Source organism: Thunnus albacares, chromosome 7 (assembly GCF_914725855.1).
Source record: "Thunnus albacares chromosome 7, fThuAlb1.1, whole genome shotgun sequence".
NCBI classification, from domain to species: domain Eukaryota; kingdom Metazoa; phylum Chordata; class Actinopteri; order Scombriformes; family Scombridae; genus Thunnus; species Thunnus albacares.
In genome coordinates, this window is record NC_058112.1 from 34,024,474 (window position 1) to 34,049,931 (window position 25,458).

Sequence of the window (25,458 nt, forward strand, 5' to 3'; positions counted from 1 at the left end):
CTGGTGATTCAGCCAGGAGAGTTTTATGTCAATCAAAGCTGTAGAAGTGTTCAAATTGTGAGTCATGCAACGTTGTCTATGAAAAATGTGAATGGGATATTAACTTTCTGGAGCCTGAAATAACTTTGCAACTCTATAATCACTAGTCGTCGCCTTGTTACAGGTGTGATTATGAGGTTGCAGCAGGCTTTGTGCTGCCGTAGAGATTCTCTTGCAGGAAGGCCAGCATCTTCCTCCAGGCGTCTTCCTGAGCGCGAGAATGAGGCACCGTGTCTCCGCCCCACAGAGCCATGACTGCAAAGACAACAGGAAACAGAAACAGCACAAAACTCGAGTCCTGATTTTGGCACATTAACCTTGAATCATTCAGAAAGTTTCTGTTATTGTCCACAGCTGAACTTACACGTCTGGCCTTGGTTGCGTACCCTGAAGGAGCTGGCTCTGCAGTGCGGCGTGTACGGAGGTTCAATCAGGTGACCGGCATTCGGGTACGAAAGGACGGTCAGCAGGTGGCTGTTCCCCGCCTGCTCCATCATCTCCTTCATCTGGAAAACAGGAAGTTTAAAACATTATCTCATATTTGTGACATGGCTTGGATATGATTTGTAAATGAACAGAACACACTCAATTTCAACACCTCAGTTACTGTGAGATTCTAATTGACATGTTTGGAATTATAGAATCAAATCCAAACTGGTCTTTAATCTGGAAAACATCCATTGAGATGCAGAAACATCTACATTTATTAATAAACCTCGTGACAGGAGCACCACCCTCCTGAGATGACACACAGAACCACTTTTTATCAATCTCACGTCTGAAGTAGTGTGTTATGATGCAGGGATCTAATTCTCTGCTTTACGTTGAAGCCACAGACAACGACATGCTGATAAATGCATATTTATTGAACTAAAGTGATGAACGAGGGAATAAATGAGGTATCAGTGCAAACAGATAAATGAATAATCAACCAGAATGAGTGTAATATGTACTGAATGGTGAATTATAAATTATGAATGACTGATGGTGAAATGTTCATGATGAGGTAATTTAACCAACCAACTTCTCTGAGAAATCAACTGGAGAGTTCAATTCAAACGACACCAACACGACACAACCGTAGTAGATGAACACGTTTGTTTTTTGTCCTCAGATGAACGAGTGACTCAACGGTCTCGCTGCTGGCGTCAGAGTAGAGAAAACAAGCTGTTCAGCAGCTGTGGGATTTCCCAGCGGAGGGTCCACTCGTGCAGGAGCCTTGAGACAAAGTTTTGTTTTAACGGTTTCTTCAAGTGATTCGCCAAATCACCGCACGGTTTAACCGTTAGATGAAGCAGACATAACTGATCTGATGTGGTTGTCTCTGGTAACACAGCCATGTCTTGATCTGTGGAGCGGGTTTTTTTTTAATTGAAACCTCCTGACTGACTTTACTGACTTTCTTACTAAATAACACGAAAAATAATCTCACCGGCCGAAACAAAACTATACTTCAAGACATTGATTGCAAAAGAATTTCAACATAAAGTTTGTTTCACTGAAGATACAATACTGCATGTAGCTTAAAGATAAGAAAGTTAATTTAGGAGATCGTGATCTCTCTAAATTGATTACAAGAGATTAAATTGGAATTAAATCTTAAACGTTTCACCACAGTCATTCACATTTAAACATAGACTGCATAGTTCAATACGTTACTCAAATGTTCAGAGACACACATCTGTAATGTAATCACTATCACAATACCTGAGTTGAATCCCCTGATTAGGTTATACAGCAAAATTAAAATGCAGTCTTTGTTGAAAATACTTATAATAAAATGTTCTCATACAAAAGTTAATGATCACCAGTACAGTTTAATGAAAACATCCTATAATTATCAAACAAACATATGTACAATGTAATCCTTCATACACATCAAATTTCTACTAAGTTATATAGAGTTTAATAGCAATTTAGTGGATAACATCATCAGAAAATATTAGATGGTATTTGCAGAGACCTCTTCTTCAGTGTTCAAAGCTATATAAAATTTGACCACTAGGTAGCACTGGTGATACATGCACTGTGTGATAATTTAATATAAATATTTGTATCTCAGCTATACTTAATCACAGAGAATTCAGACTTAGACCATTTTGACCTGCATTACTTTGTGACTAATAATATATATTCCCTTAATTTATGACATGCATCTGGAATATTCTTATCTGACTTTTGTTATGGATATTCCATAACTGACCAGGACAACAGAATGTCAAGCTGTACTCTTCTGTTCTCTCAAACAGAAGATAACACATGTTGTTTAATAAACCAGGAGCCTCACAGGCGAACCAAGGCCAGAATGCAGGTCATCATCAGACGCAACAAGACAAACCAAAGATACAGATTTAGGTCATAGGTTTATGATTCGGAACTGACGAACTAGTTTCTATGATTGGCTTAAAGGCTGGTTTTGGACTGTGAGGGTCAGACGAGTTTGGGGACACCGTACGAACAGGAGGTGTCCCTTGAGTCGCTCTCCCTTGCAAGGTTCTTCATTAAAGTTTTCCCAGAATCATCATACGAAGTTTGGTTTGGTCTTCTCTTCTTCAAACTGACAACTGCCAGTGCATCAGCTCCGAAAATCCACAACAATTTGGCGTCACGAACAGGATTTCAACACAACAAAGACGTGGTAAGTGCATAATTTTATTTTATTGTTGTGCCTTACCATGTCTGCGTTTGACGAAATCACAAAGAAACTGTGCATCACTTTCACTTTAAAGGTGGTCACAAAGTGAACAAAAAAAAAAGCAAAAAGCTGATGGTTAAAGAATCTAAACACATGAAAATGTGTTGAAACTGTGCAGTGATAAGCAGGTGCAAAGCATGTGGTTGTGAAGAGGTAAAAAAAGGCAGAGTTGAGTGAGTCTTAACTCCTGCAGTGCCACAAAAGTGGCTGGGATTTCTGGGCTAGCTTCGGGCTACGTCCGGCACAGGGGGACCCACCTGAGGTTTAAACTATAGAAAAGACGTTTTCGGGGTAGGATTTGGCCTATTTCGTTTAAGCCAAGATCGGGGATCATCCACTCTGTGTCCTGTGAGAAATGTTTTCAGACTTGGGATTCTAAGTCCTAGAGTCGGGCGCCGGTAAAAATTTTTTTCAAACAATAAACAGTGTACACAAGACGAAGAGTTGCTTCGTCGGTTTGGCTTCAGATCACTGCTATTGCACCAGGAAGAGAGGTGTAAAAAAAAAAGAACTTCGGTGATGCTGGGAAAGTTTTGATGTGTCTGTTTTGTGTTTGATGTGTTTGTTTGTGTGATGTTTTTAATGTAAATGTGTTAAAATGGGCAACAACACGTCTAAAGCAGTGAGTAGAACACAATCTACTACAAAATTAATTCATTCACCAAAACACAAGAGAAAGAACAAATCTGTTTCAGTAGGAAACAAACGCACCAATTCAGAAGTAAAAGGTCAATCTGCCATTGATAAGCTTCCCGAAGCAAACCCCCACACACTCACAGATGCACAATATAGAGCGATGTTTTCTCCACAATCTCCGGCGGGAGTTGTTGGTAGATTGAAAGGATGGGCTTTTGTGTTTCCATTTTCTTCCCTTATGAATCAGTGGACAGATGGCGAATGGCCATACGAAGGAGCGTTTGATAGAGATAAGCTTCAGATTGCTGAGTACAATGTTAACCCAGATTTTGGAAATCCATCTTGGGATAGTGCGTATATGAAAGATTGTGTAAATGTGTGGTTAACTGTTGCTCGTCAGAGGTGTGGAGTGAGTCTGGATGAAAAAAGAGTTGATCGTTTTTCTGATGAGTTCAGAGCAGCAGTGGAGAACTGTGTTAAATGTGTGACAGCATGTCACTTGCCTATGTTGGAAGCAGAGTTGCAAACCAGAGCTACAGAAATGATGAAAATTAAACAGAGGCATGGTGAGAATGTGAAGGCCATTTCCAAAGCTATCATATACGGTTGGGCAAAACGGCAAACTGATGCTCCCTCTCCACAAACTTTGTTGACCATTGTATCCAAAGCTGGAGTGCCTTTGCAAGAGTCACACACAAACAAAACAATGATTTCAATTTTTCCACAACTTTCACCTTCAAACCCCTTTTCAGCTGCTAACATGACTGATCAAACCATTTCACAACAAGCAAAGACTGACGATGAATTTCTCTTACTAGCCGCAGCTGTTGAGGGACAAAGACTACAGACTGAAGTAGAAAATAGAGAAGAGCAGATAGCAGCTAGAGAAAGGGAAAGAGACAGTCAGGCTGCTAGAGAAAGGGAAAGAGTTAAACAGGAAAAGAAAGATAGAGCCGACGAAGAAAAAGCTAGGAAAGCTGCAGAAAAAGAAAAGAAAGCTAATTTGTCATTCAAACAGGAAAAAAGCCAGAAAAGAAAGGAAAAGAAAAGACATTTAGCTGCCGTTGCTGAAGAAACAGAGATAGACACTCAGGACAGCTCAGGAGAAAGTGAGGTAGAACTTGAGTTACAAGGAGCCAGAGGTAAGGGGGAGGAGTCTGACACAGACCATAGTGACGACACAGAACCTGCAGTCAGGCCAAAGATGACACAGAGACGACCCCACACTGCAAGTAGCAAAACTCAGAGACGAGGTACAACTAGAATGACACATTCACATCTGGAAAGACATATAAGATCGAAAACTAACATTTTAGAGCCCCCTCTAAACATTACATCCACCTCAATAAATGCTCCAAAAATCATGGTTGGCAACACAGCTGTCTGCAAACCATGGACTCCTGCTGAGATAGTTGGAATGACACAAAATGCCCCCAATCCGACCACAAACCCAGATGAATACTGGGGATGGTTAAGATATGTATGCTCTGTGTATAACTGTCTGATACCTGATGTTGAACAATTACTTGCTGGCTCATACAGAACGGAGTGGGATTTGTGCAAAGGTGAATTTCTTTTCCCTGCTCGGACAGAGGATGGCCAGTGGCCTCCTCATAGAACCATGATTGACTGGTTAAATGAAGAAGCTTTTGCAACGAAAAAAGAAGATGCAAGAACAGTTGTAAAGTGTCTGCTAAAAGAGGTAATCCCTAGGTACGGAGTGCCGCAGGGAATAGATAGCGACAGAGGTCCAGCTTTTGTGTCAAAAATCACTCAGGGACTGTCAGAAATCTTAGGATTTAAGTGGCAGTTACATGTTCCTTATCATCCACAGAGTTCAGGTCAAGTTGAGAGAATGAATGCAACTATCAAAGACAGATTGACCAAAACAGTCCTAGCCACAGGCCTGAAATGGCCTGATGCACTGCCGATTGTGCTGTACTCCATTCGGAGTGCACCAAGTGCAACTACAGGACTGAGTCCTCACGAGGTGCTGATGGGAAGACCAATGTCCACAGGGACAAGTCCCCCACTGACACCACACAAAGCTACTCTGCTTTGGACGGATGAGTTCATGACTGAGTATGTGAAAAGACTAACAGAGATTTTGAGAAAGTATCATTTACAGGTGACTGACAGACTCCCCAAACCATCGGAAGAACCAATTCATTCCTTTCGAGAAGGTGACCTGGTATTAATCAAATCTCTGGAAAAAGTGTCTTTGTCTCCTAGGTGGAAAGGTCCATACCAGGTGCTGCTGACTACTAGGACGGCCCTGAAGGTCGAAGGCAGAGCAGAATGGATCCACGCCACAAGGTGCAGACTGGCCCCCCCAACCACTGGCGGAGGAGAGCAGAGCCCTGGCAGGTAACCGGATGGTTACTCCTTTTTTCTCTCCTGTTTAGTAGGTTCGGGCAGGGGACAGGTCAAGTCGGTCCAAATGAGAGAGAGACAGGAGTCTCTCTGATTCCAGGCGAAGGAGAGCGGAAAGGCTTTCCTTCTCATGACACAGTCGGTGCCATGAACCCAGTGCCCCATGGACAGGGGCGCCCTTTGCAGAATGATCCAGAAAATGCAGACCAAGAGCCAGATCTTGGACATACGGACAAATCAATCCAGGAGGATGGATTCCACATCACCATGCATCGTATGTGCTAGTAACCTCTCCATGGTGATGGCCCTCTACTGTACGCAAAGTGCATGGGTTGAAGACTTCACTTTGTGATTGATTTGTTTTATTGTTATGATGTAATCAAATGTTTGTATGACTCCCCTTTAAGTTGCTAGGATTTCATCTAGTAAGAGGCAGGAAGTGTCTTGTCTTAGGTTGTTTGCGCATGTGACTGGTGACCTCTGTCAATGACCTCCTTTAACGCTTTGGTGTTCTAGGAGATCTTCTTTGAGGATTTGCCTCACTACTGCCCCTGGTGGTTGGAAGACAGAACTCATGGGTCACATGACAGTTGTTTTAAAGGGGTACATAAGAGGGGTTTTTTATCTAATTTACTGATTGTTTGCTTTTATTGTTATTGCATTATGTGTTTAAATGATTATGTGTTTTGATGATTTTACTTTTGATTTTGTTCAATGCAATTGTTGATTCTTGTATTACTTTTGTGTGAGAATTGTTATCTGTTGTGCGGATGTTGTTTCTACTCTGTTTGTGCCCTTACAGTCCACCAGTCCAGTCATAAATTGGTAATTTGTATTGATCTTTTGATCAATAAGAGGGGATTGTTATGGATATTCCATAACTGACCAGGACAACAGAATGTCAAGCTGTACTCTTCTGTTCTCTCAAACAGAAGATAACACATGTTGTTTAATAAACCAGGAGCCTCACAGGCGAACCAAGGCCAGAATGCAGGTCATCATCAGACGCAACAAGACAAACCAAAGATACAGATTTAGGTCATAGGTTTATGATTCAGAACTGACGAACTAGTTTCTATGATTGGCTTAAAGGCTGGTTTTGGACTGTGAGGGTCAGACGAGTTTGGGGACACCGTACGAACAGGAGGTGTCCCTTGAGTCGCTCTCCCTTGCAAGGTTCTTCATTAAAGTTTTCCCAGAATCATCATACGAAGTTTGGTTTGGTCTTCTCTTCTTCAAACTGACAACTGCCAGTGCATCAGCTCCGAAAATCCACAACAACTTTAATGTGGAGACGTTACTTTTGCTGCCGAATAATAAATAAAGACATGTAATTAGTTTTACGATTGTGGAAGTTGTTGCAGCCTGTGGCTCCAGTTTAAACACACTGTTGTTTCACATTGTGAGTTTAATGTCTGACAAAAGTTTGGGACCAAAAATTGCTTTTCATTAAACTCAGCATTGACTGTGTCAATATTTTTGTTTTCCACACGCTCTTGAAAAATAACATGCAAACATAACAAAAAACACTTAGTGCTAGTAGAAAACAACATATGTTTTGTTGAGATTTGTGTAAAAAAACTTCATATTTTGGTTGCAAAGAACAGGCATCGAAACTAACACAACACCAGTTTGTTCTATTCCCAATTACATCTATTAATCTGTGTTGTATTCCTATGGAACTCCAAAGCAATATGTGATTGCTGAAAGGTGTCACTTGGAAAAATACCATTTACAAAAAGGGAATTTATTTCTATAATGAAAACAGATTTCAGTAAACTACTATGAAAGTTTTAAAAGCTATTGAATAACTTTTATTGGTTCATTTACATACACACAATTATTTATTCTATAACTTCTGTCGTCCTGCTTCCTAATCTGACTTTAATCCTCTGCACCAGATTTGTTACTCAGGATGTTGTCATGAAAGTAAACTCACGTCCTGAGCAGACTCGGACGCCGGCCAGTTCTGATCGTCCTCCGCTACGACCAACATCACAGGACACTGCAGTCGTCCCACCTGCTCAGAGATATTAAAAAGAAAAAAATATGCATAATAATACAAGCACACCAGAACAAGTTGTAAGAAACCTCCTCCCCAAAAAAGAAAACTAATTTGGATACGCTGTGATGTGTTGCACCATCAAATAAACTGTCATCAAAAAGAGAGGATACTGATTGTAAAATAATAAAAAGAGACATTCTGTCTGATTGAACTCACGTCCACTTTGAGTTCAGGGCCGGTGGGGATGGGCAGCGGCAGATCTCGCCAGATCACCTGGTTCTCCTCGTTGAAGCGAGTCTTCTCAGCGTTACTGATTGGACAGAAAACAAACCCAAAAAAGAGACTCAAAAAACTTCAACTGACTCAGTTCTGACTCAACACATACTTGAATTATTGGCGACTCGGACAAACTAATCTGTTTGTGTCCTTACAGCATTTCCAGTGGAGCTAAAATATATAGTTTGTCCTGAGTGTGGTGCGATTTAATTAAATTTTATTTCAAATTAAAACATTTTCACTGCAACCTGACCCGGACTGCTTTTGAGTGATACATCACTGTCACATCACCTCAACTGTCATCTTTCAGCTGCCCGCAAGTCGCCACAGTTAATAAGATCGTTGTCAGATGTAGGAGCTCCTGCTGAAAAAGTAAGTGTTGATTTACGGTCGATCAGAACTGCTTCTTACAACATGTTGTACGATCACACCGGAAATCAAATGCTGTTCTGAACAGCCACACTTAAAGATGGAGTGAAAAGCCGACCATCATGGGGGGAATAACGGAGCATATTGTCAGACAGTCTCTCCTGGAAAACATTACTAGTGTTTCACTCTCACATAAAAAGTGACAGAAGTAGTTGTGCTAAGAATGAAGAAGAGCAGAGAGAGAAGTTCAAACCCTGACTCACCTCTGCACAGCTCAACAATCACTGCATGAAGTGGGTGTGAATGTCAGCCTGTTTGCGTCCAGGTTTAAGGACTCAGTTACACAATGAAGGTGTCACCTCTATTCATGCACATATGTCTGGAGTTTTTGTATTAAAATATCATCATGTAATGCAGCCTAAATGGACTTCAGCCTTGTTGCCAGAATAAAATGTTGGCATTGTATGTTTCTGCAAACGACGGATACGTTGAATCTCTACATTTCAGTACGTTTAATATGTAGCGTATCAACATTTCAACAATACGTATTATATCAACATTCCCACAAAAATGTATCATATCAACATTTCAAAAGTGACGTAGTTCAGATGACATCTATATGAGCTGACTGTATTTGGAGGAGGAAGGGTTGGTGGATGGTTAGGAAAACAGACGGAAGAATGTTGGAAAACCATCAAAACAGCAGAGAGCAGTGTTCAAGACCAACTGGAGACTACTGCCTGCTTCCCGTTTCAACTGACAAAAGTGGGTATTTTTAGCGAGATGTTGGGACATTTGCAGCCGTTTTTTGTGTTTTAACTCAAACCATGATCCCTAACCAAGTGGTTTTTGTGCCTAAACCCTACCAGACCTTAACCACAGCATTGTTACATCATAAAACATAATTATTGAACTGATAAAGGCCAACATTGAAATGTAGACTTTTAACATATCTGCAGTTTGCAGCAACGTACAATGCCAGCGTTTTATTCTGGCATTTGGGATGTGGACTTTTGATGCAGTGGACCTCAAAGACTTGTGTATGAGTACTACTGCGCTAGAGGAAACATCATGGGGTCATTCAAATTTCAAGTTCATTCTCTGGGGAGCAGGAACGATATCTGTAGTTGTTGAGCTGTTGAACATAAATGACAAAGTAACTGACAACAGATCAACTTACCTTCCAAAGTATTCCAGCATTTCTTCCACAGATCCATCGACTGGCTGCACATGAGTCCCATTAATGCACACAACACTGCTGAGCTGAGAGACCACACACACACACACACACACACACACACATTACATATACAAGTGTTTACAGAGAACAGAAAAACTACACAAAATGACAAACAGTAATGTGTAAAATACAATTATTTGTAATGCAGCAGCGCGACTCCTCTCTTCACTGGTTACCAGTCACATACAGAATAGATTTTAGGAATCTTTTATTTGTTTTTAAAGCACTGCATGGACTGGCTCCAGCTTTTCATTTCACTCTTCAGCCTTCATCCCCTCAGATCTGCTGACCAATCACTGTTCGTCATTCAGTGCTCCCAGTTAAAATCCAGAGGTGATCGGGTATTTTCCACTAATAATCACCATGAAGACATGACTGCTCACACTTTTTATTTATTGATCTTTAGCCCCTCTATTTATTATATGTTCTCTTTGCACTGCTGTTGTCTTCTTAGGATTTAGATCCCATATTTATTTATTTTATTCCAAACTTGTATTAATTTTCCCCTTGATTCGTATGTGTTTTTATTTGGTTGTATTTCTCTCTAAAGCACTTTGGTCAAGTTTTGTTGTTTTCAAATGTGCTCTATAGATAAACTGACTTGACTTGACTTAGCTTAGAGCTTCAGGAGCAGGCATAAAACTGAGCAGAAACACCACAAAGGGACACATCAAAATTATAACAATTACATTTCAGGCTGAGATTACTTCATTTAAATGGAGTTCAACTTTGACATGAAAATTCACAACACTGACCAGCTGTGAATGTGAATATTTTCTGGTTTCTTTGACAAATTACTAGTCAAAGCACAGTTTTTCTGTCTAGGAGGGGATCTTTGAACAAGTGGAGCCGCATGAAGATCATGAATTTTACCTTTATAACCTCGGAGTAAGCGGCCATTTTGAGTGTGAAACTGGCGCCGAGGGAAAGGCCCACCATGCCGATCCTGCTGCCGAGGACCTGAGGATGCTGCTGCAGGACTCGGAAAGCTGTCTGCAGCAAGAAAACACAACAAATTATAAGTTTTGATTGCATGGATTCTCATACTTCACACCATTAGTATTTATATTAACATTCCAATCAAGCTTGCCCGCACTATTGTAGAGGGTAAAACACTGGACATGTTTCTGCATTTTAGATGGTCACAGCTGGTTTGTAGTTTAGTCTGTTTATCAGACATTCATGTTAGATTTCACAAAAGTTTTTATTAGCCCCACATTTCCATAAACCAGCTCTCTTCATGTCTTGGCAGTCGGTCGTTTAATGTGAAGCAGGCTGCTATAATCAGGATGTGAACTTTGACTCTCAGCTTTCCTCAGGTGAGTGTCAGGTGTAAGTTTTGCAATAACGTTTCCTTGCTTTAGAGGATGGGTTAATTTTTCAAGTGTGTCTTAAAACAACAGTCAGGAGCCCACATGAACAATGAAACATGTTTTCTGTTAATACTGACCGTTAGAAGATCCCTTCATAATGCACTTACAATGGAAGTGATGGGGGACAAAATCCACAGTCCTCCTTCTGTGCAAAAATGTATTTAAAAGTTTATCTGAAGCTAATATGAAGCTACAGCGTCCAAATGAGTCAAATCAAGTAGATATGAATCTGAAATATAACAGAGATGATGGATAATGTAATAAAATAAGTCCAGACCAAACATTACATCATAGCTGTCCAGTTAAACTGTATGGTTACTAAGAGTTGATCCACACCATCAAACCAATCAGAATCCAGACTTCTTCAGTAGCTATGGTATAAGACTTTTTAATGTCTTGTAAGGCATTTTCCCCAGGATCCTCAGGATTTCATGTAACTGTGAGAGGATAAATGTGGGCGCACATCTGTCCATGTTAAAATGTATGTTGTTTGCATGTTGCATGTATCTGTGAGACATTTTCATGTGCAGGCCGTGACAAGAAGTTTTCCTCCAGGGCGTAAAAAATTTCGCGGTTTCGCAAAACAGCAAAACAGAGCTGAAATGAACTCTAAAATACGTTTATCTTGCTGTAATCATTCCTCCTGTTCACGATTACAGCGAGGAAAACCTCTTTCACTGTTCATATGGACACCTGACTGTTTGAAGAAACACTGGAAAACCATGAACCGTTCTTAAAGTTTAATGTAGTTGTTCGATGTAGTTTTCTCTTTCAGATTCTGTACATTTTTCTTGAATCTTGACTTTCTTGAATCTTAAAACACAAATGGTGGATCAGAGACTGTTGCAATGTTTTAATGTTTAAGCTTCATACACCTCAAAGGATCGGGGAAGGAAATAAAAATGAACACTCTGCTTCGGCAGAAACTTACAGACTCACATTTATCACATGGACAAAAACACGACTCCAATGGGACAATGTTCATGTTGCTCTGTGTCTGCTGTCTGCTAGCATGTTAGCTACAAAAACTCTATAAGGTGATAATATGTCAGAGCTGTGCGTCTGTCAGCTTGTTATTGAGCTTTTTACAAAATCTTATTTTGGTGTATTTTCTGGACGGAACATTGAATTAATGTTTTGTGTATTAGAATATGTCATTTGGGACATTTATCAGGTTTACCTCAAAGTACTGGTTGTCCACCATCTTTCCAGTTTCCAAGGCGATTTTAGGAGTCAGGTAGTCGAGGGTCAGGGAGGCAAAGCCACGAGAGGCCAGCAGCGCCGCACGGTATTCCACCAAATGCCCTTCACCCCCCCACAGGTCCAGAAGGCCGGGGAAAGGTCCAGGTCCTTCAGATGAGTCAAACACCAAAAACAGTTTACTGTACATGATGATGAAGGTTTCACTGCTGTAAAATCCAGCTAGAACCAGCTTCAAACCTTAGCTGGTCATTTGCTGGTCTTGCTGGATTTACCTGGTGGGCCAGCTTGTTCAAGCTGGTTTAACTGGTGATCAGCTGGTTGATCGGTTTCGTGTAGCTGGCTGAGAGGTGAGCAGCCAGGTTGGTAGTGCTGGTGTAACTGGTCAGTTGATGGCAAACCAGTATGGCCATGCTGGTGTAACTGGTCAGATGGTTGCAGACCAGCATGGTCATGCTGGTGTACCTGTTCTGGGCTGAGATGCCAGATCAGGTGGTGATGAAAGAATAGTATTTAATAGTACTTAAGTGCATTTTTTGGTTGTTGTTGCTTTAGATACAAACATGGTTGGACTTCAATCAAATTTTATTGAACACGCAGATCCGGCCGAGCCAATAAGCAAGCTTTACAGTGGCATAGGGCCCTGTGGCCAACAGAGGGCCCCCTAGAGAGAGAGGGGGGGGGGGGGGGTCAGGTTCGCTCCAGGCTTGCCTGATCCTGAACCGCTGTGATGTGTATCAGTGTCAGTGTGTGCATCGTCACTCATCACAGGGTCAGAGACTGTTACGATGTCTGACAAAACAAGACAAGGTCAAAACCTGCATGGCTGGACCTATTACTAAGTGTTACTCATGGAAATGATAAAAGTCAATGATTAAAGTTAATAAATTTAATGGTTCAAGTGTCTTCTTTAATTTAAGCCATCAGCTATCATTATCATTTAAGTCATCATCTATCCATTATCTATCTAACATTATCTATGGAGCTGTGATGTTCACATCTGGTGTTATAAAGCATTTAACAGAACAATACAAGTTTAGGCAGAAATAGGCCCAGTTTGGCCTCTGCCTCTAAAGGGCTAACATTAATAACTTACTTTTCACATCTCCTTTCCTGGAGCACTATTAAAGTACATGATTGATGTGTATAAAGGGGGCATAAAATAATAGCCTTCTGCATTTTAAAAAATAAGCCAGTGTTTAATTCATTTTTTTATTTCATTGCAGGTCCATCAACCACCTCTACCCCTGCTGCAAAATGGGGTCATGTCATCCAAGAAGATGATAATGATGGTAAGTTATGCCTTTTAGTTAAACCTATAGCAATAGCTACATTTCACACTTGCTGTAGTGCCCTGTTCATTGCTCATAAATAAAATCTGTCATTTGTGTAACACCTGTTTCTAAGGACTGAGCAACATTATGAAGCCATCTCCAAAGGTGCTGGTGTTGAACAGACATCTTATCTAAAGTCACTTTTTAAGAGCAGATGGCATCAACCTCTTACAGATTGTCTTGCATTATAAGATCCTCCAGATTTAGAGCAGTGCCTACCACCACACCTGGCTCTCCAGTTTCTACTCCTCCAATGGATCCAGCTGACAGGCCATCAGTCAGGCCACCATTTGTCCAGTTTGAATCATTTTAAGATGACCCACTGTGAGTAACAACCAACATGTACGCACTGTAAGTTACTGAATATGTCCCTAAAAATCCTGGAAAATGATTTCTGTACATGATTAATTTTGCTTGTTTTGCTTGGCGAAATGATTGAAATACGATTAAATAAAATAAAGATTTTCAAAGAATTCAACAGTTTTTTTTTTCCAAATAGCATTAGGTGGTATATTGTAGACAAAACATGCATCTCGCTGCAAATAAGTATGTTAGAGAATGTGTGTTTTAAAGTACATTTTTAAAGACATGTCCTTCCTTTGTAAAGAACTTTAAACCTAAAACTAATTCCTATAAGCTGGTGAATTTCAGAAGGCGCTGGTCTCACCAACAGGAACTGGCAGCTCGTAATATAGGTAACAATAGCTGATAACTGGTAAGAATCTTAGCTGGGCTGGATGGATACTGGTGTTACCAGTTGTAGTTGGTAGCTGGCCTACCAGCTGTCAAAAACCTAGCTCAAACTGGTCAAGCTGGTTACCAGCTATATCTGAAGTGAATTTGGTAACACTTTATGGTACAGTCCGTGTTTCATGGTGTAACCTCCCGTCACTTACCATGCTATTTCCGGGAATTTACAGTGTAACTTCCTTGTATGACTCTGTACATATAAAATACTTACTGGTTCTTACTGGTACTTAAATGTGGGTACAGCAGAGGAAAACAAGACAAGGAACAAGGGAGTAACAATTGGGGATTTAGAGTGTAACTTCCTAACATTTACCATGTAATTTCCTGGAACTTATAGTGTAACGTTCTCGTATGAATCAGTACATATGTATATGGATGAAGTACTTCACCCCCACTGGGAGTGGGGGTGAAGACCCATTTCTCAGACCCATTCCTCGACTTGTTCTTATTCAAATTCATACAATGAAGCAGAAGACATAAGCATAATAATTCCCTGGAATGTGCTGGAGCTTGCCGGTCTTCCAAACACACATGCATAAAAAATGATTGTCATAACCGCCATGAGCAATTGGCTAAAATATTTGATTTTATTGCATTTCATCCATATACATATGTACTGATTCATACAAGGAAGTTACACCATACTCCCTTGTTCCTTGTCTTGTTTTCTTCTGCTGTACCTACATTTAAGTACCAGTAAGAAAGGGTTTTATATAAATGGATTCATACGAGGAAGTTACACCGTAAAACATGGGCTGTATTATAAAGTGTTTTTATTTGTATTGCCCAATATCAAAAGTAACAGATTTGCAATACAACATCCTCTGTCCTCAGACCCTCCATTCAAATAAAGAACAACTCCCTAAAAAAAGAGGGAAAAAAATGGAAGAAAGCTCAGAAAGAGTAACAGAGGAGTGATAGATGTTGTGTGTACAGAAATGACCAAGAGAGCAAAGTTGCAGAAATACAGCATGAACAAACAGGATGACAAAAGTATCATAACCACATTTTCAGACTACACCTCCACGCCTCCTGCTAGGCCTTCTTAACTTCTCATCTCACTTCTGCTGCAGCGCTGAACTCGCTCTGGTGTCACTGGTCTGTGTTGCTCAGACTGTCAGACCTGAAACCTCCCTCCAGACTCTCCTCTAGTCCTACCTGAGGGCAGGAAGAGGGTCGCAGTGAGTCTGCCCTCTGTGATCGGGACCCTGCGGATGCCGGGCGCTATGTACCAGCGCTCCACCAACACGCTGTTCAGTGGCACCTGAGTTATGAAGCCTTCAGTTGGGTGACCCTGGTACACCGAGATCTTGATCTCCAAGGGAGTCTGGACGTTCATCTTCCTCATCCTGAGGGATGATGGGAAAGAGTCAGCTCTGATACTGATAATTGATTCTGTATTTATTGGGATCATCTGAACAGCTCTGGTCCAGTTGGCCTACCTGAGCCAAGGTTTGCTGCCTGGAACTGGTCTGAGGCTCCAGAGCAGACCCATCGGTTCAACCCCAGAATATGTCCCACCCAGACTGAGATCCTCTGGAACTGTGAAGCAAAAGACACGAAAATGCATTTCTTATTTTAATAATAATAATAACAATAATAATAATAATAATAATAAACTTTATTTGTATAGCACCTTTCATACAAAGTGCAGCTTAAAGTGCTTTACATTAAAAAGATAATAATAAAAAAAAGATAAATAAATAAATAATTGAGAACATTAACAGGAAGAATAAAAGGAGGCAAACAAGAAAAATGAGAGATAGTGCATTACATTAAAACAGAGGAGACACAGCTAAAAATCTTAAGTAAAAGACATGATCATTCATGAATAAGAATACAAATGCCTTAAAATGGATTAAAATGTTTTAGTATATGATATGGTGTAAAAGTCATACTATAGAAAGGCTAGGTTAAAAAGATATGTTTTTAAGTGTCATTTAAAGCTGTCAATGGAGACTGCTTCTCTAATGTCTTTAGGTAAGGCATTCCAGAGTTTGGGAGCATAATTGAAAAAAGCTGCATCTCCAATTTTCTTTTGGGTAGCCTTATGGATCTCAAGCAGTCCTGCAGAGGAAGATCTAAAGGCTCGTGAGGGAGCATAAGGTATCAGTGAGTCTGTGATGTAGCTCGGCCCTGATCCATTGAGAGCTTTATAAATGAGTAACAGGACTTTGAAATCGATTCTGGAAGACACAGGGAGCCAGTGTACGCTAGCCAAGACTGGAGTGATGTGTTCTCTCTTTTTTGTTTTTGTTAATAGTCGGGCCACGGAGTTTTGAATAAGCTGTAGTCTTTCAATCGACCTTTTGGGAAGACCCGTAAAAAGTGCATTGCAATAGTCTAATCTACTTGGAATAAAAGCATGAATTAGTTTTTTAGCATCTTGCTGAGTTAGGAATTGTCGAACCTTGTCAATATTTATGAGGTGAAAGAATGCTGTTTTAGTCACTTTGTTTATATGGGACTTAAAGCTCAAGTCAGAATCTAAAATGACTCCTAGGCTTGTTACCTCTGATTTGATTAAGGGAGTCAGGTTGCCAAGTCTTTTAAGGATCTCATCCCTTTTTGCTTTGGGGCCAATTAATGAGATTTCTGTTTTTTCCTCATTTAATTTTAAAAAAGTTATCACTCATCCATTTATTGATTGCAGACAGACAGGCAGTCAGAGAGTTTAGAGCAAGTGGATTGCTTGGTTTTACAGATATATATATAATTGCGTATCGTCGGCATATGCTGTGGAAGCTAACATCATGTTCTCTGATGACATCACCTAGCGGAAGCATATATAGTGAGAATAGCAGAAGCCCGAGGCCTCTGCCCGAGGCTTCAGCTCCCTTGTACAACACCAGAAGTTATTTCATATTTTTCTGACACATGTTCCCCAAGACTAATGAAAAATTTCCTTCCTGTAATATATGTCCGGAACCAGTTTAAAACGCAGTCTGAGAGGCCGACCCAGCTCTCACAGCGATTTATGAGGATTTTGTGGTCGATAGTATCAAATGCTGCACTTAGATCAAGAAGAACTAGAACAGATACTTCATTAGTATCAGTGCTAATTCTCAAATCACTAACTATCTTAACGAGAGCAGTTTCTGTGCTGTGTTTAGTTCTGAAACCAGATTGAAATTTCTCCAGTAGATTATTCTCATTTAGAAAGGTATTTAGTTGTTTGAAGACAACTTTTTCAAGTATCTTACTTCAAGTTAGGTTTCTTTTGCAGAGGAGTCACAACAGCAGTTTTGAAATGATCAGGAAAAACACCTGTTTCAAGGGATGTATTAATGATATTTATGACTGTGCTTGAAATACTATTGAAGACCTTCTTAATGAGTGCAGATGGAACTAGGTCAAGGCAACAGGTGGAAGAGTTACTTGTAGCTACAATCCTGCAAAGTTCTGAGTTTGTGATGTTGGAGAATTTTCTCATTTTTGCCTGCTGTTCACAAGGTTGCCTGCAGAGGTCGCCAGGAGTTCTAACAATTTTACCTCTGGTGGTTATGATTTTATTGCTAAAAAAAATGGCAAATTCCTCACATTTGAGGGAAGAGGCTTTGGGTAAGAAGGTCTGAAGAAGGGGCAGGTTTTAACAATCTGTTAATGGTAGAGAACAGTACTCTGGGATTGCTGTTGTTTTGTGAGATGATTTTGGAAAAATAGGATCTTCTTGTAGTGCGCACAGTGTTGTTATAGGTAACCAAGTTTTCTTTGTAGATTCCACGGTGAACCTCCAGTTGAGTTTTCCTCCATCTCCTTTCTGCTGCTCTACAAGACCTCTTCAGCTCGCAGATAGTGCTGTCTATCCATGGTGATGTCTTTACACAAGGCTTCCTTTTGACCTCGAGTGGTGCCACCTTATTTAGGGCATTTCCCATTTTTTGGTTTAGGGCAGAGATCATTTTGTCAGGCGAGCAGTTCACACTATGTGGATCAAACGTACTTACAAGCTTGACAAACTCATTTTCTGCAGCATCATCTAAAAACCATTTAAGCACCATGCATTCTTTTGCAGTTGCAGTTACAGGCAAGACACTGTTAAAAAACACACAGTAGTGATCAGAAATAGGGATATGAGACACTGAAATATTGTCAATGGTTAACCCCTTTGATACTACCAGATCAAGTATATTGCCCTGCTGATGAGTGGGTTCAATTATATGTTGAATGTTGAAATCTCCATTTAAAATTATTCTGTCATATTTGGTGATAATAAGAGCAGTCAGCTCAGAGAATTCTGGGAGAAATAGTGCTATGTGTCTTGGAGGCCTGTATATTGTAATAATGAGTACAGCTAGTTCAGTATTAAGGATAAGGGCCAGATATTCAAAGGATAAGAATTTACCCAGGTTGACCTTTGTACAGCTGAGCTTTTTTGAGTAGATGGTGGCAATTCCACCCCCTCTTTTTTCCTGTCTCACTCACTGATAAAAGCTGTAATCTGGTGGACACGTCTCAATGAGTGTTGCAGTATTGCTCATATCCAGCCAAGTTTCAGTTAGATGTATAAGATCAAGCTTATAATCAATTATGAGATCATTAATTAAAAATGATTTGTTTGTTAGAGATCTAACATTGAACAGAGCTAGGTTTATAGTACTTGCTGGGTCCAAATCAGATGGTGTTTGACAGGGAATTGATATCAAGTTCAAATGAGTTGCAGGCTTACAGGTTACAGGCACTGAGATAGAAGGAGATGAAGACCCAGTGTATGAGACAGAAACTGGATCTGATGTCGGTGCAGTGGGTATGGATGCCGGGGGAGGACAGTAGGGAGGGCTAGAGCAGGAAACAGTGGCCTGTGAGACCAGAGAGGAAGAGGGGAACTTGGGGGTGTGTGTGTGGGTAGTAAACAGTCAGTCATGTGATGAGGACTGCACAGCATGCTGCAAGTTAGCCGCTAGCATGTGGCTACCCAGCCTGTTGGGGTGAATTCCATCGGGCCTGAAGAAGGCAAGACAGTTCCAAAACAAGTTAAAATTGTCTATAAAACCTATATTGCGATGTCTACAAGCGGACCGGAGCCAAGTGTGGAGGCTAAGGATTCTGCTGAACCGCTCAGCTCCATGGGACACTGTGGCAATAGGACCAGAGATAAAAACACTCATTGCACAAGTGTTTAGGAAACTAAAAAGGTCATTAAAATCATTTTTAGTCAATTCCAACTGCCGGCGAGCTGTATCGTTTGATCCCACATGGACTATCACTCGCCTAGTAGAGGACGGGAGTGAGTGCAGTAGACCTGGTAGCTTATCCAGGATGACCAGGATCGTGGCTCCAGGAAGGCAGTGTGTGGTTGAGTTGAAGAAACGGATGTTCCTGGTTATGGAGTCCCCGACTATCAGTGTAGTTGGGCGGAAGGGAGGGCAAGGTGACCCTGAGTGTGGGATTTCGGGGCTTGATGGAGGGGAGGTGGACTGTGAAGGAAACTTCATCCTTGGTGATGGAGTGGATGGAGATGGGCAGACAGAGAGGGGTGCAGGAGCCTGCCGCGAGGCTGGGGTAAAGTACGGTATGGAGGAGCGAGCCCTAATGCAAGTGGAGAGCTCATGTATGGCTGACTGAGGGATCGGAGGTGACAAGCTGTGGGACCCACGGAGCGGCAGAGGGGATGGGGGAGAAGACTCTGCAGGCAGAGGAGGAAAGTCATTCTGGTCGAGGGGGTCGTATTTGTTCACCAGCTGGATGCTATAGTTAGGGGGTGCATGGGAAGAGCGCCTCCCTCTCCTGCTGTGCGCACCGACCAAGGACCAGGGCTCGTGATGTGATGGAGTGGAGCTGATCAGGGTTTTAGGCTTAGCCCCCAGCCGCATCCAAGACTCTCCAGGGATGGTGACAGTGGACAGTGACAGCAGAGTCTAGGAGAGAGGTGGCCTCAGCAGCAGGACAGGTAGCTGTGGGATCAGGCACTCTGGCACATACCATGTCACTCTGCACTGGACCGAAAGTGATGGTGTCCATTAGCATCTCGGCTTCACGGATCTGGTGGAGCGTGGATATTCTGCCTTCCAGCTCTGCAATTTTTTCGCCCAGGTGGGCGCAGCCATGAAGTGTAGATGTGGTGACTGGGAACATAAAAATAAAAGGGAGGCCAGTACAGGGCTAAAAGTGCATAATGGTTTAAAAGTTTATAAGTTTAGTTTGGCACCCAGTTGACGACCTATTACAAGGATTTGTGACATCATAACTATATTGGAGCCAATAGCAGTCTAGTATTCAACTTACACAAGTGTGATGCACAAACACTGAGCCCATGTCCACACTATGCTGGCTAAATTCATAAATGCATCTTTTTCTCTGCGTTTTGTTCCTCCGTCCAGACTAAAATGGCGTTTTTCTCCTCTCAAAACTAAGCTTTTCTAAATCGTCCTCCAGAGTGTGTAAATGTGAAAATGACGACTTGGCGTTGTAGTGTGTACGAGGAAAACAGAGCTTTGTAGAAACGCTGTCATACCATTGACAGAACAGATGGTGGCAGTAGCGCAGTGTTTCATTGGAAAACAAAGAAGAAGAAACAACAGTAACAACAATGGCGGACGGCTTCATACAATTGTTGTTCTCTTTATGTCTTCTTGTACTGTTTCTTTAGAGTTAAACGTAGCTACCATCTACCATCTTTCTCTGTTCAAACTGTCATAATCTGCTGCAATAAAGTAAATGTCAAGACACCACTGCAGGAACAGAAACAGTTTCTTCTTCACTAGTTTTCTGACTTCCTCATCTGTCTTCCGCACATGCCCAGTAGGAGGAAAATTACCTGTTTTGGTGTTTTAATGTGGATGGAGTTATTTGCAGATATAAGCTGAAACTCCTGCTATAGACACGTGTTGTTTCAGCTCAAAAACAACGTTTTAGACTTTAGCCGAGGTAGGCTGTGAATAGACTTTACAGTGAAGTAGGAGACATCTTATGTCCAGTAGTTAAATTTCTGAAATTAAATATATTTGCAAATTCATAGACTCTGGAATTTCTAATGAAAGAGAAGTTTTTAGAGAAGATTTTAAAGAAGTAATTACACTTTTTTGTGGAAAAACCATATCAGACACACATTATTGTTCCAAGTAGAGTGTGTTTATATGGGTAGAGATGTACCGGTAACAAATTTTCACTCTATAATTATCGTAGGTAAAAATATCACAGTAAACGGTATTATCACAATAATCACATTTCCTGAAATCCTACTATTAGTGCTAACCTATAGTTAAATGACTTCACACCATGATCACCTTGGATTTCATTCACTGCACAGTAGTCTTTGCAATATATAGCAGTTTTGTAAAACTCAGCTGTTCAAAATTCAAAGACAATTGACTGTAAATTACTTCAGATGCAGCTCAGTGTCTGTGTCAGATTCTATGCACACAATTATATTTTGGAAATTCATAAATTTTTCCAAATGAAATTGGTTGATTGATTTCTGAAGTGCAAGAACTTTGTAGTAATTGTTATCTGCTGGGTGTTAACAGTTATATTTAACTTTTAAAAAGGCAGAGAAATTAGTAAATGCACACAGAACATAATAAAAGTTATACTGGGCTCTTACAGACCACTTGTAGCTAAACAAAACCAAACTGTTGATGAAGGCAGGAGAGCTGCTCTGTGTTCATGGTGTCCTCTGAAAACAACAATAATCACGGTAATGACGGTAATATACTGAAGAAACTAATATACAAGCACGTCTCTACCGGAGGGGATCTTTAATTAGTTTCCTGCGGTTCACAAATACAATACAAACATTTCTAAATGTATTTTCCTGGTCTAGATTTTGGACCATGTACCATTCACTGTCCCGGTGGCGTTGGCGATGTAGTGAGCGAACGCCTCCCACGTGTGTCCGTCTTCACACTGGTGCAGAGCGTGAACCGTGAGCTGGGAACCAGGAGGGGCATTCTGGACCAGGACAGTGAACTTCTCATCCACAAGTCCTCTGGACGGCTGGACTGTCAGCTTCACACAACACTGTTTCCTGTCCATTCTGAGCTGAGCAGACAGATAAAATAACCAGAGACAGATATCTCAAAACCTGGACAAACCAAACTATCTGACTGGACACATTACACTAGAGGGAAGACAAACTAACTGCTATTAAAAACACGTCAGTAAGTCACACCGCTGCACTGGTTGACATGCTCCTTCATCATGAACATCACTGGTCTGAGGCTTCACAGCAGACCCATCGGTTCAACCCCAGAATATATACCACCCAGACTGAGATCCTGGAACTATGAGGGTACAAACAACTATTAGATTCTTCCAAATTTGAACTGAATTAATTATTAATTATTAATTAATTAATTATTGATTAGTTTTGATCTGTATTGTTTTGTCAAGGTTAAACATTTCAACAGGACCGGTAATAGCCATTTTGGTGCCCTAGGCAAGATAAGGATTTGGTACCCCCACCCAACCACATTCCACCCAAATTACCCCAATAGTGCTGCCTCGTCACCACTCGCTCATTCTACAGTAAAAATATGGACAACAAACATCAGACACCACAATGGTTTCAAGACAAAAATATATATCTTTATTTTTAGAAATTAAAATTACTTCTCAAACAAATTAATCATGTATCAAAGAATGAATAAATTATTAAATATTATCAACTACCTGTTAGTAACATACAGACACTGGCACTTGGTTATTCATATATTACACTCGATAGATGACTCCTTCCATGATGTCATGTGCCTAAAATGTTCTGGACTGTTCTCATGGGTTTTGAGTTTTTCACTGCAATTTTTCCAGTCATTGAGTCTGTTGAAAGTTCCACTATATGTGGCCAAGACAAACTCTATTCAGGCCTACTTTCAAGCCTATTCTAAACTGTTTTTCACTCAAGTTGGAGACAAATTAACATAATGTGTTGCACCAGCTTCTGAGGAATTTGCTTAATGTGTGCAACGTGTCCCAAACTAAGAACTGTCCCTTCTAGACATGACCATAAAAGCATAAACAAACATGGCAAACTTAAGCAACCACCTGAAACTCTGAGGCAATACAGGAGCTGTGTTCATGCATCTTGCAGAAATCCTTTGTAAAGACCTCAAAAACAAAAGTTTTGTGTACCTTGTACCTGACAGAATGTTCATCTTTTTATGTAAAGTCATGAAATTGTCAGATGTGTTGAAGCGATATGTGGTAATACAAGGAGGAGGAGGTGAAAAGCCTTAAAAAGTAAAGCTAAGAAAAAGGAAGGAGCAGACACAGGGGGAACCTTGACTCCTTGGGAGAAGAAGAAAAAACTTTTGAGATCTCTTAGAGACTCTCTTTAATTTTTTATCTTTGAATTTTACTATTTTTGTAATCTTAGAACGCTTGCTTTGTAAAACCAAATAAAACTGGTTTGTATTTTTATACACTCCAACCAAAGTTCCTGACTCGTGCTCATCTCTGAGGTTCTCTGGTGTTCCTTTAAGGTAAGAAAAGACGCAGCCCTTGGGGTAGGATGACAGTAGTTTTTGAAATTGATTAGATTAAAAATTTATTGACTCTTGTTAAGATAAAAATTAATGCTGTTTACTAAATGATAATGTAGTAATGGTTCAGGTTCAGTGACTAATGCTAATATACAGTTGTACAAGTGTTAGAGGTAGGATTTCAATACAATATTAGGTTGAGGGTTTATAGTTAGGAGTCTAATTGGCTAAACTGTTAGAGCTAGGGCTCTGAGGCTACCCTATAAAACCGGGCGAGTGCCCTCGACTGTCAGAGTGGGCCTCCTTCAGTGATGTCCTGTTAGTAGGCCATCCTGGAGTACTTTCAAACCTCCAATATCTATTGCACCTACACATTTCGTTGTGGCCCAGGCTGTCAGGACATACTTGACTATATAGGTAGTGGTTCAACGACAGCTGGTGATTAGTGTAGATTTTGGGAACTACGGTAGAGGACAGTCAGTCGGATGGAACCTAGGATACAACAAACATACATTTTTATCACTGTTTGATTTGATATGTAGCCCCAACACCAATATGTTGTGCATCAAGACCTAAATACAATAGCTCTCTTTAGCCTTAAGCACGCTATAAGTGGCAGGTTCTGAAGAATGATGGCAGTGTACACACAATATATAAGAAATATCCCTCTGAAGAAGAGTGTCAGATGGATATGTTGGATAGTTGCTTGTAATTACTGTCAAATACTATTTATATACAGTAAATCTCACACATTAATTGGAAAAGTCTGTAGACGCTTGTAATTACTTTCAAATAATGTTTATATGAAGTAATGATTATTGAAATTACTTGTCAATTAATTTTTGTATGCCATTTTCACGTGATCCTATTTTTTGTACAGTATAAAACCAGTATTTACCAGGAGTTTACTGTAAATAGATGAGATGAGAGATATTTTATAGCGTAAGGCTCGAAGGGGCCACGGCTGGGGACCCTGCACAGGGTCCCCTTCCTCCAAATCCCTCATCTTCTGGAGTCTGAGAGGTAAACCAGTAACACCGGAGACACACACACACATACACAGTATAATAAACCCAGTCCTTCCTCTCAACTTAGTAGCTTTTTATTAGTTTACATGACTTTAACTACAACCATGTGTGTTTTCCAGCCATCACAAAGATAAACTTTGACTCTGCTTTAAATCCAACAAACAGACTTCAGATAAACATCTGTGTGGTTCTTAACTGTGACTTCTCTCTATTTTAACTGCAGCAGTGTGTCACGTTACATCACTGTGAGGACGCAGAAACCAGGAAAAGAACAAAGGAAACGTTTGAAGACGTCAACACTGTGATTTCATATATTTCTGACACAGTTTAATCAACTAACAATTAATCAGAAAAATAATCAGCAGATTGATCAATAATGACAGTAATCATTATTTACAGCTCTGATATTAACACTCACCCTGCCTCAGACTGTTTTCCTCCTTCTGCTCTGTTGACTTTAAAATGGCGTCTGACTGAATATTTTCACCTTTATTATTTATTTACCCAACCTGTTTGCTCCTCCCTTCTTCTTCTTTACTGGAAGTCACGTACGTGTGTGTGTGTGTGTGTGTATGTGTGTGTGTGTGTATGAGCTTTCTGAAAAGCTTTCTGACTGTTCGCTCGCTGTTATGTACAAACTCAGACACAAAGACTTCCTCATTGTACTAAAAACAGTTCAATTCAATAATAATAATAATAATAATGATAATGATAATAATAA

At 40.5% G+C, this 25,458-nt stretch overlaps 1 protein-coding gene across 2 annotated transcripts; it reads right to left on the reverse strand.

Moving 5' to 3' along the window:
• LOC122985182 (peroxisomal succinyl-coenzyme A thioesterase-like) lies at positions 1-25,194 on the reverse strand. Of its 2 annotated transcripts, none has more exons than XM_044355654.1 (11): positions 25,156-25,194; positions 22,069-22,270; positions 15,733-15,832; positions 15,449-15,639; positions 12,187-12,356; positions 10,507-10,626; positions 9,574-9,656; positions 7,965-8,058; positions 7,683-7,763; positions 404-545; positions 1-294 (listed from the first exon to the last, which is right to left on the reverse strand). In XM_044355654.1, the coding sequence occupies exons 2-11, from the start codon at positions 22,262-22,264 to the stop codon at positions 170-172; spliced, it is 1,302 nt and encodes a 433-aa protein (XP_044211589.1). In that variant the 5' UTR covers positions 22,265-22,270; positions 25,156-25,194; the 3' UTR covers positions 1-169. The 2 variants fall into 2 exon arrangements, with proteins under 2 accessions (XP_044211589.1, XP_044211590.1); XM_044355655.1 differs by having other exon boundaries at positions 22,069-22,265; positions 25,156-25,190.
• Positions 25,195-25,458: the final 264 nt, after the last annotated feature.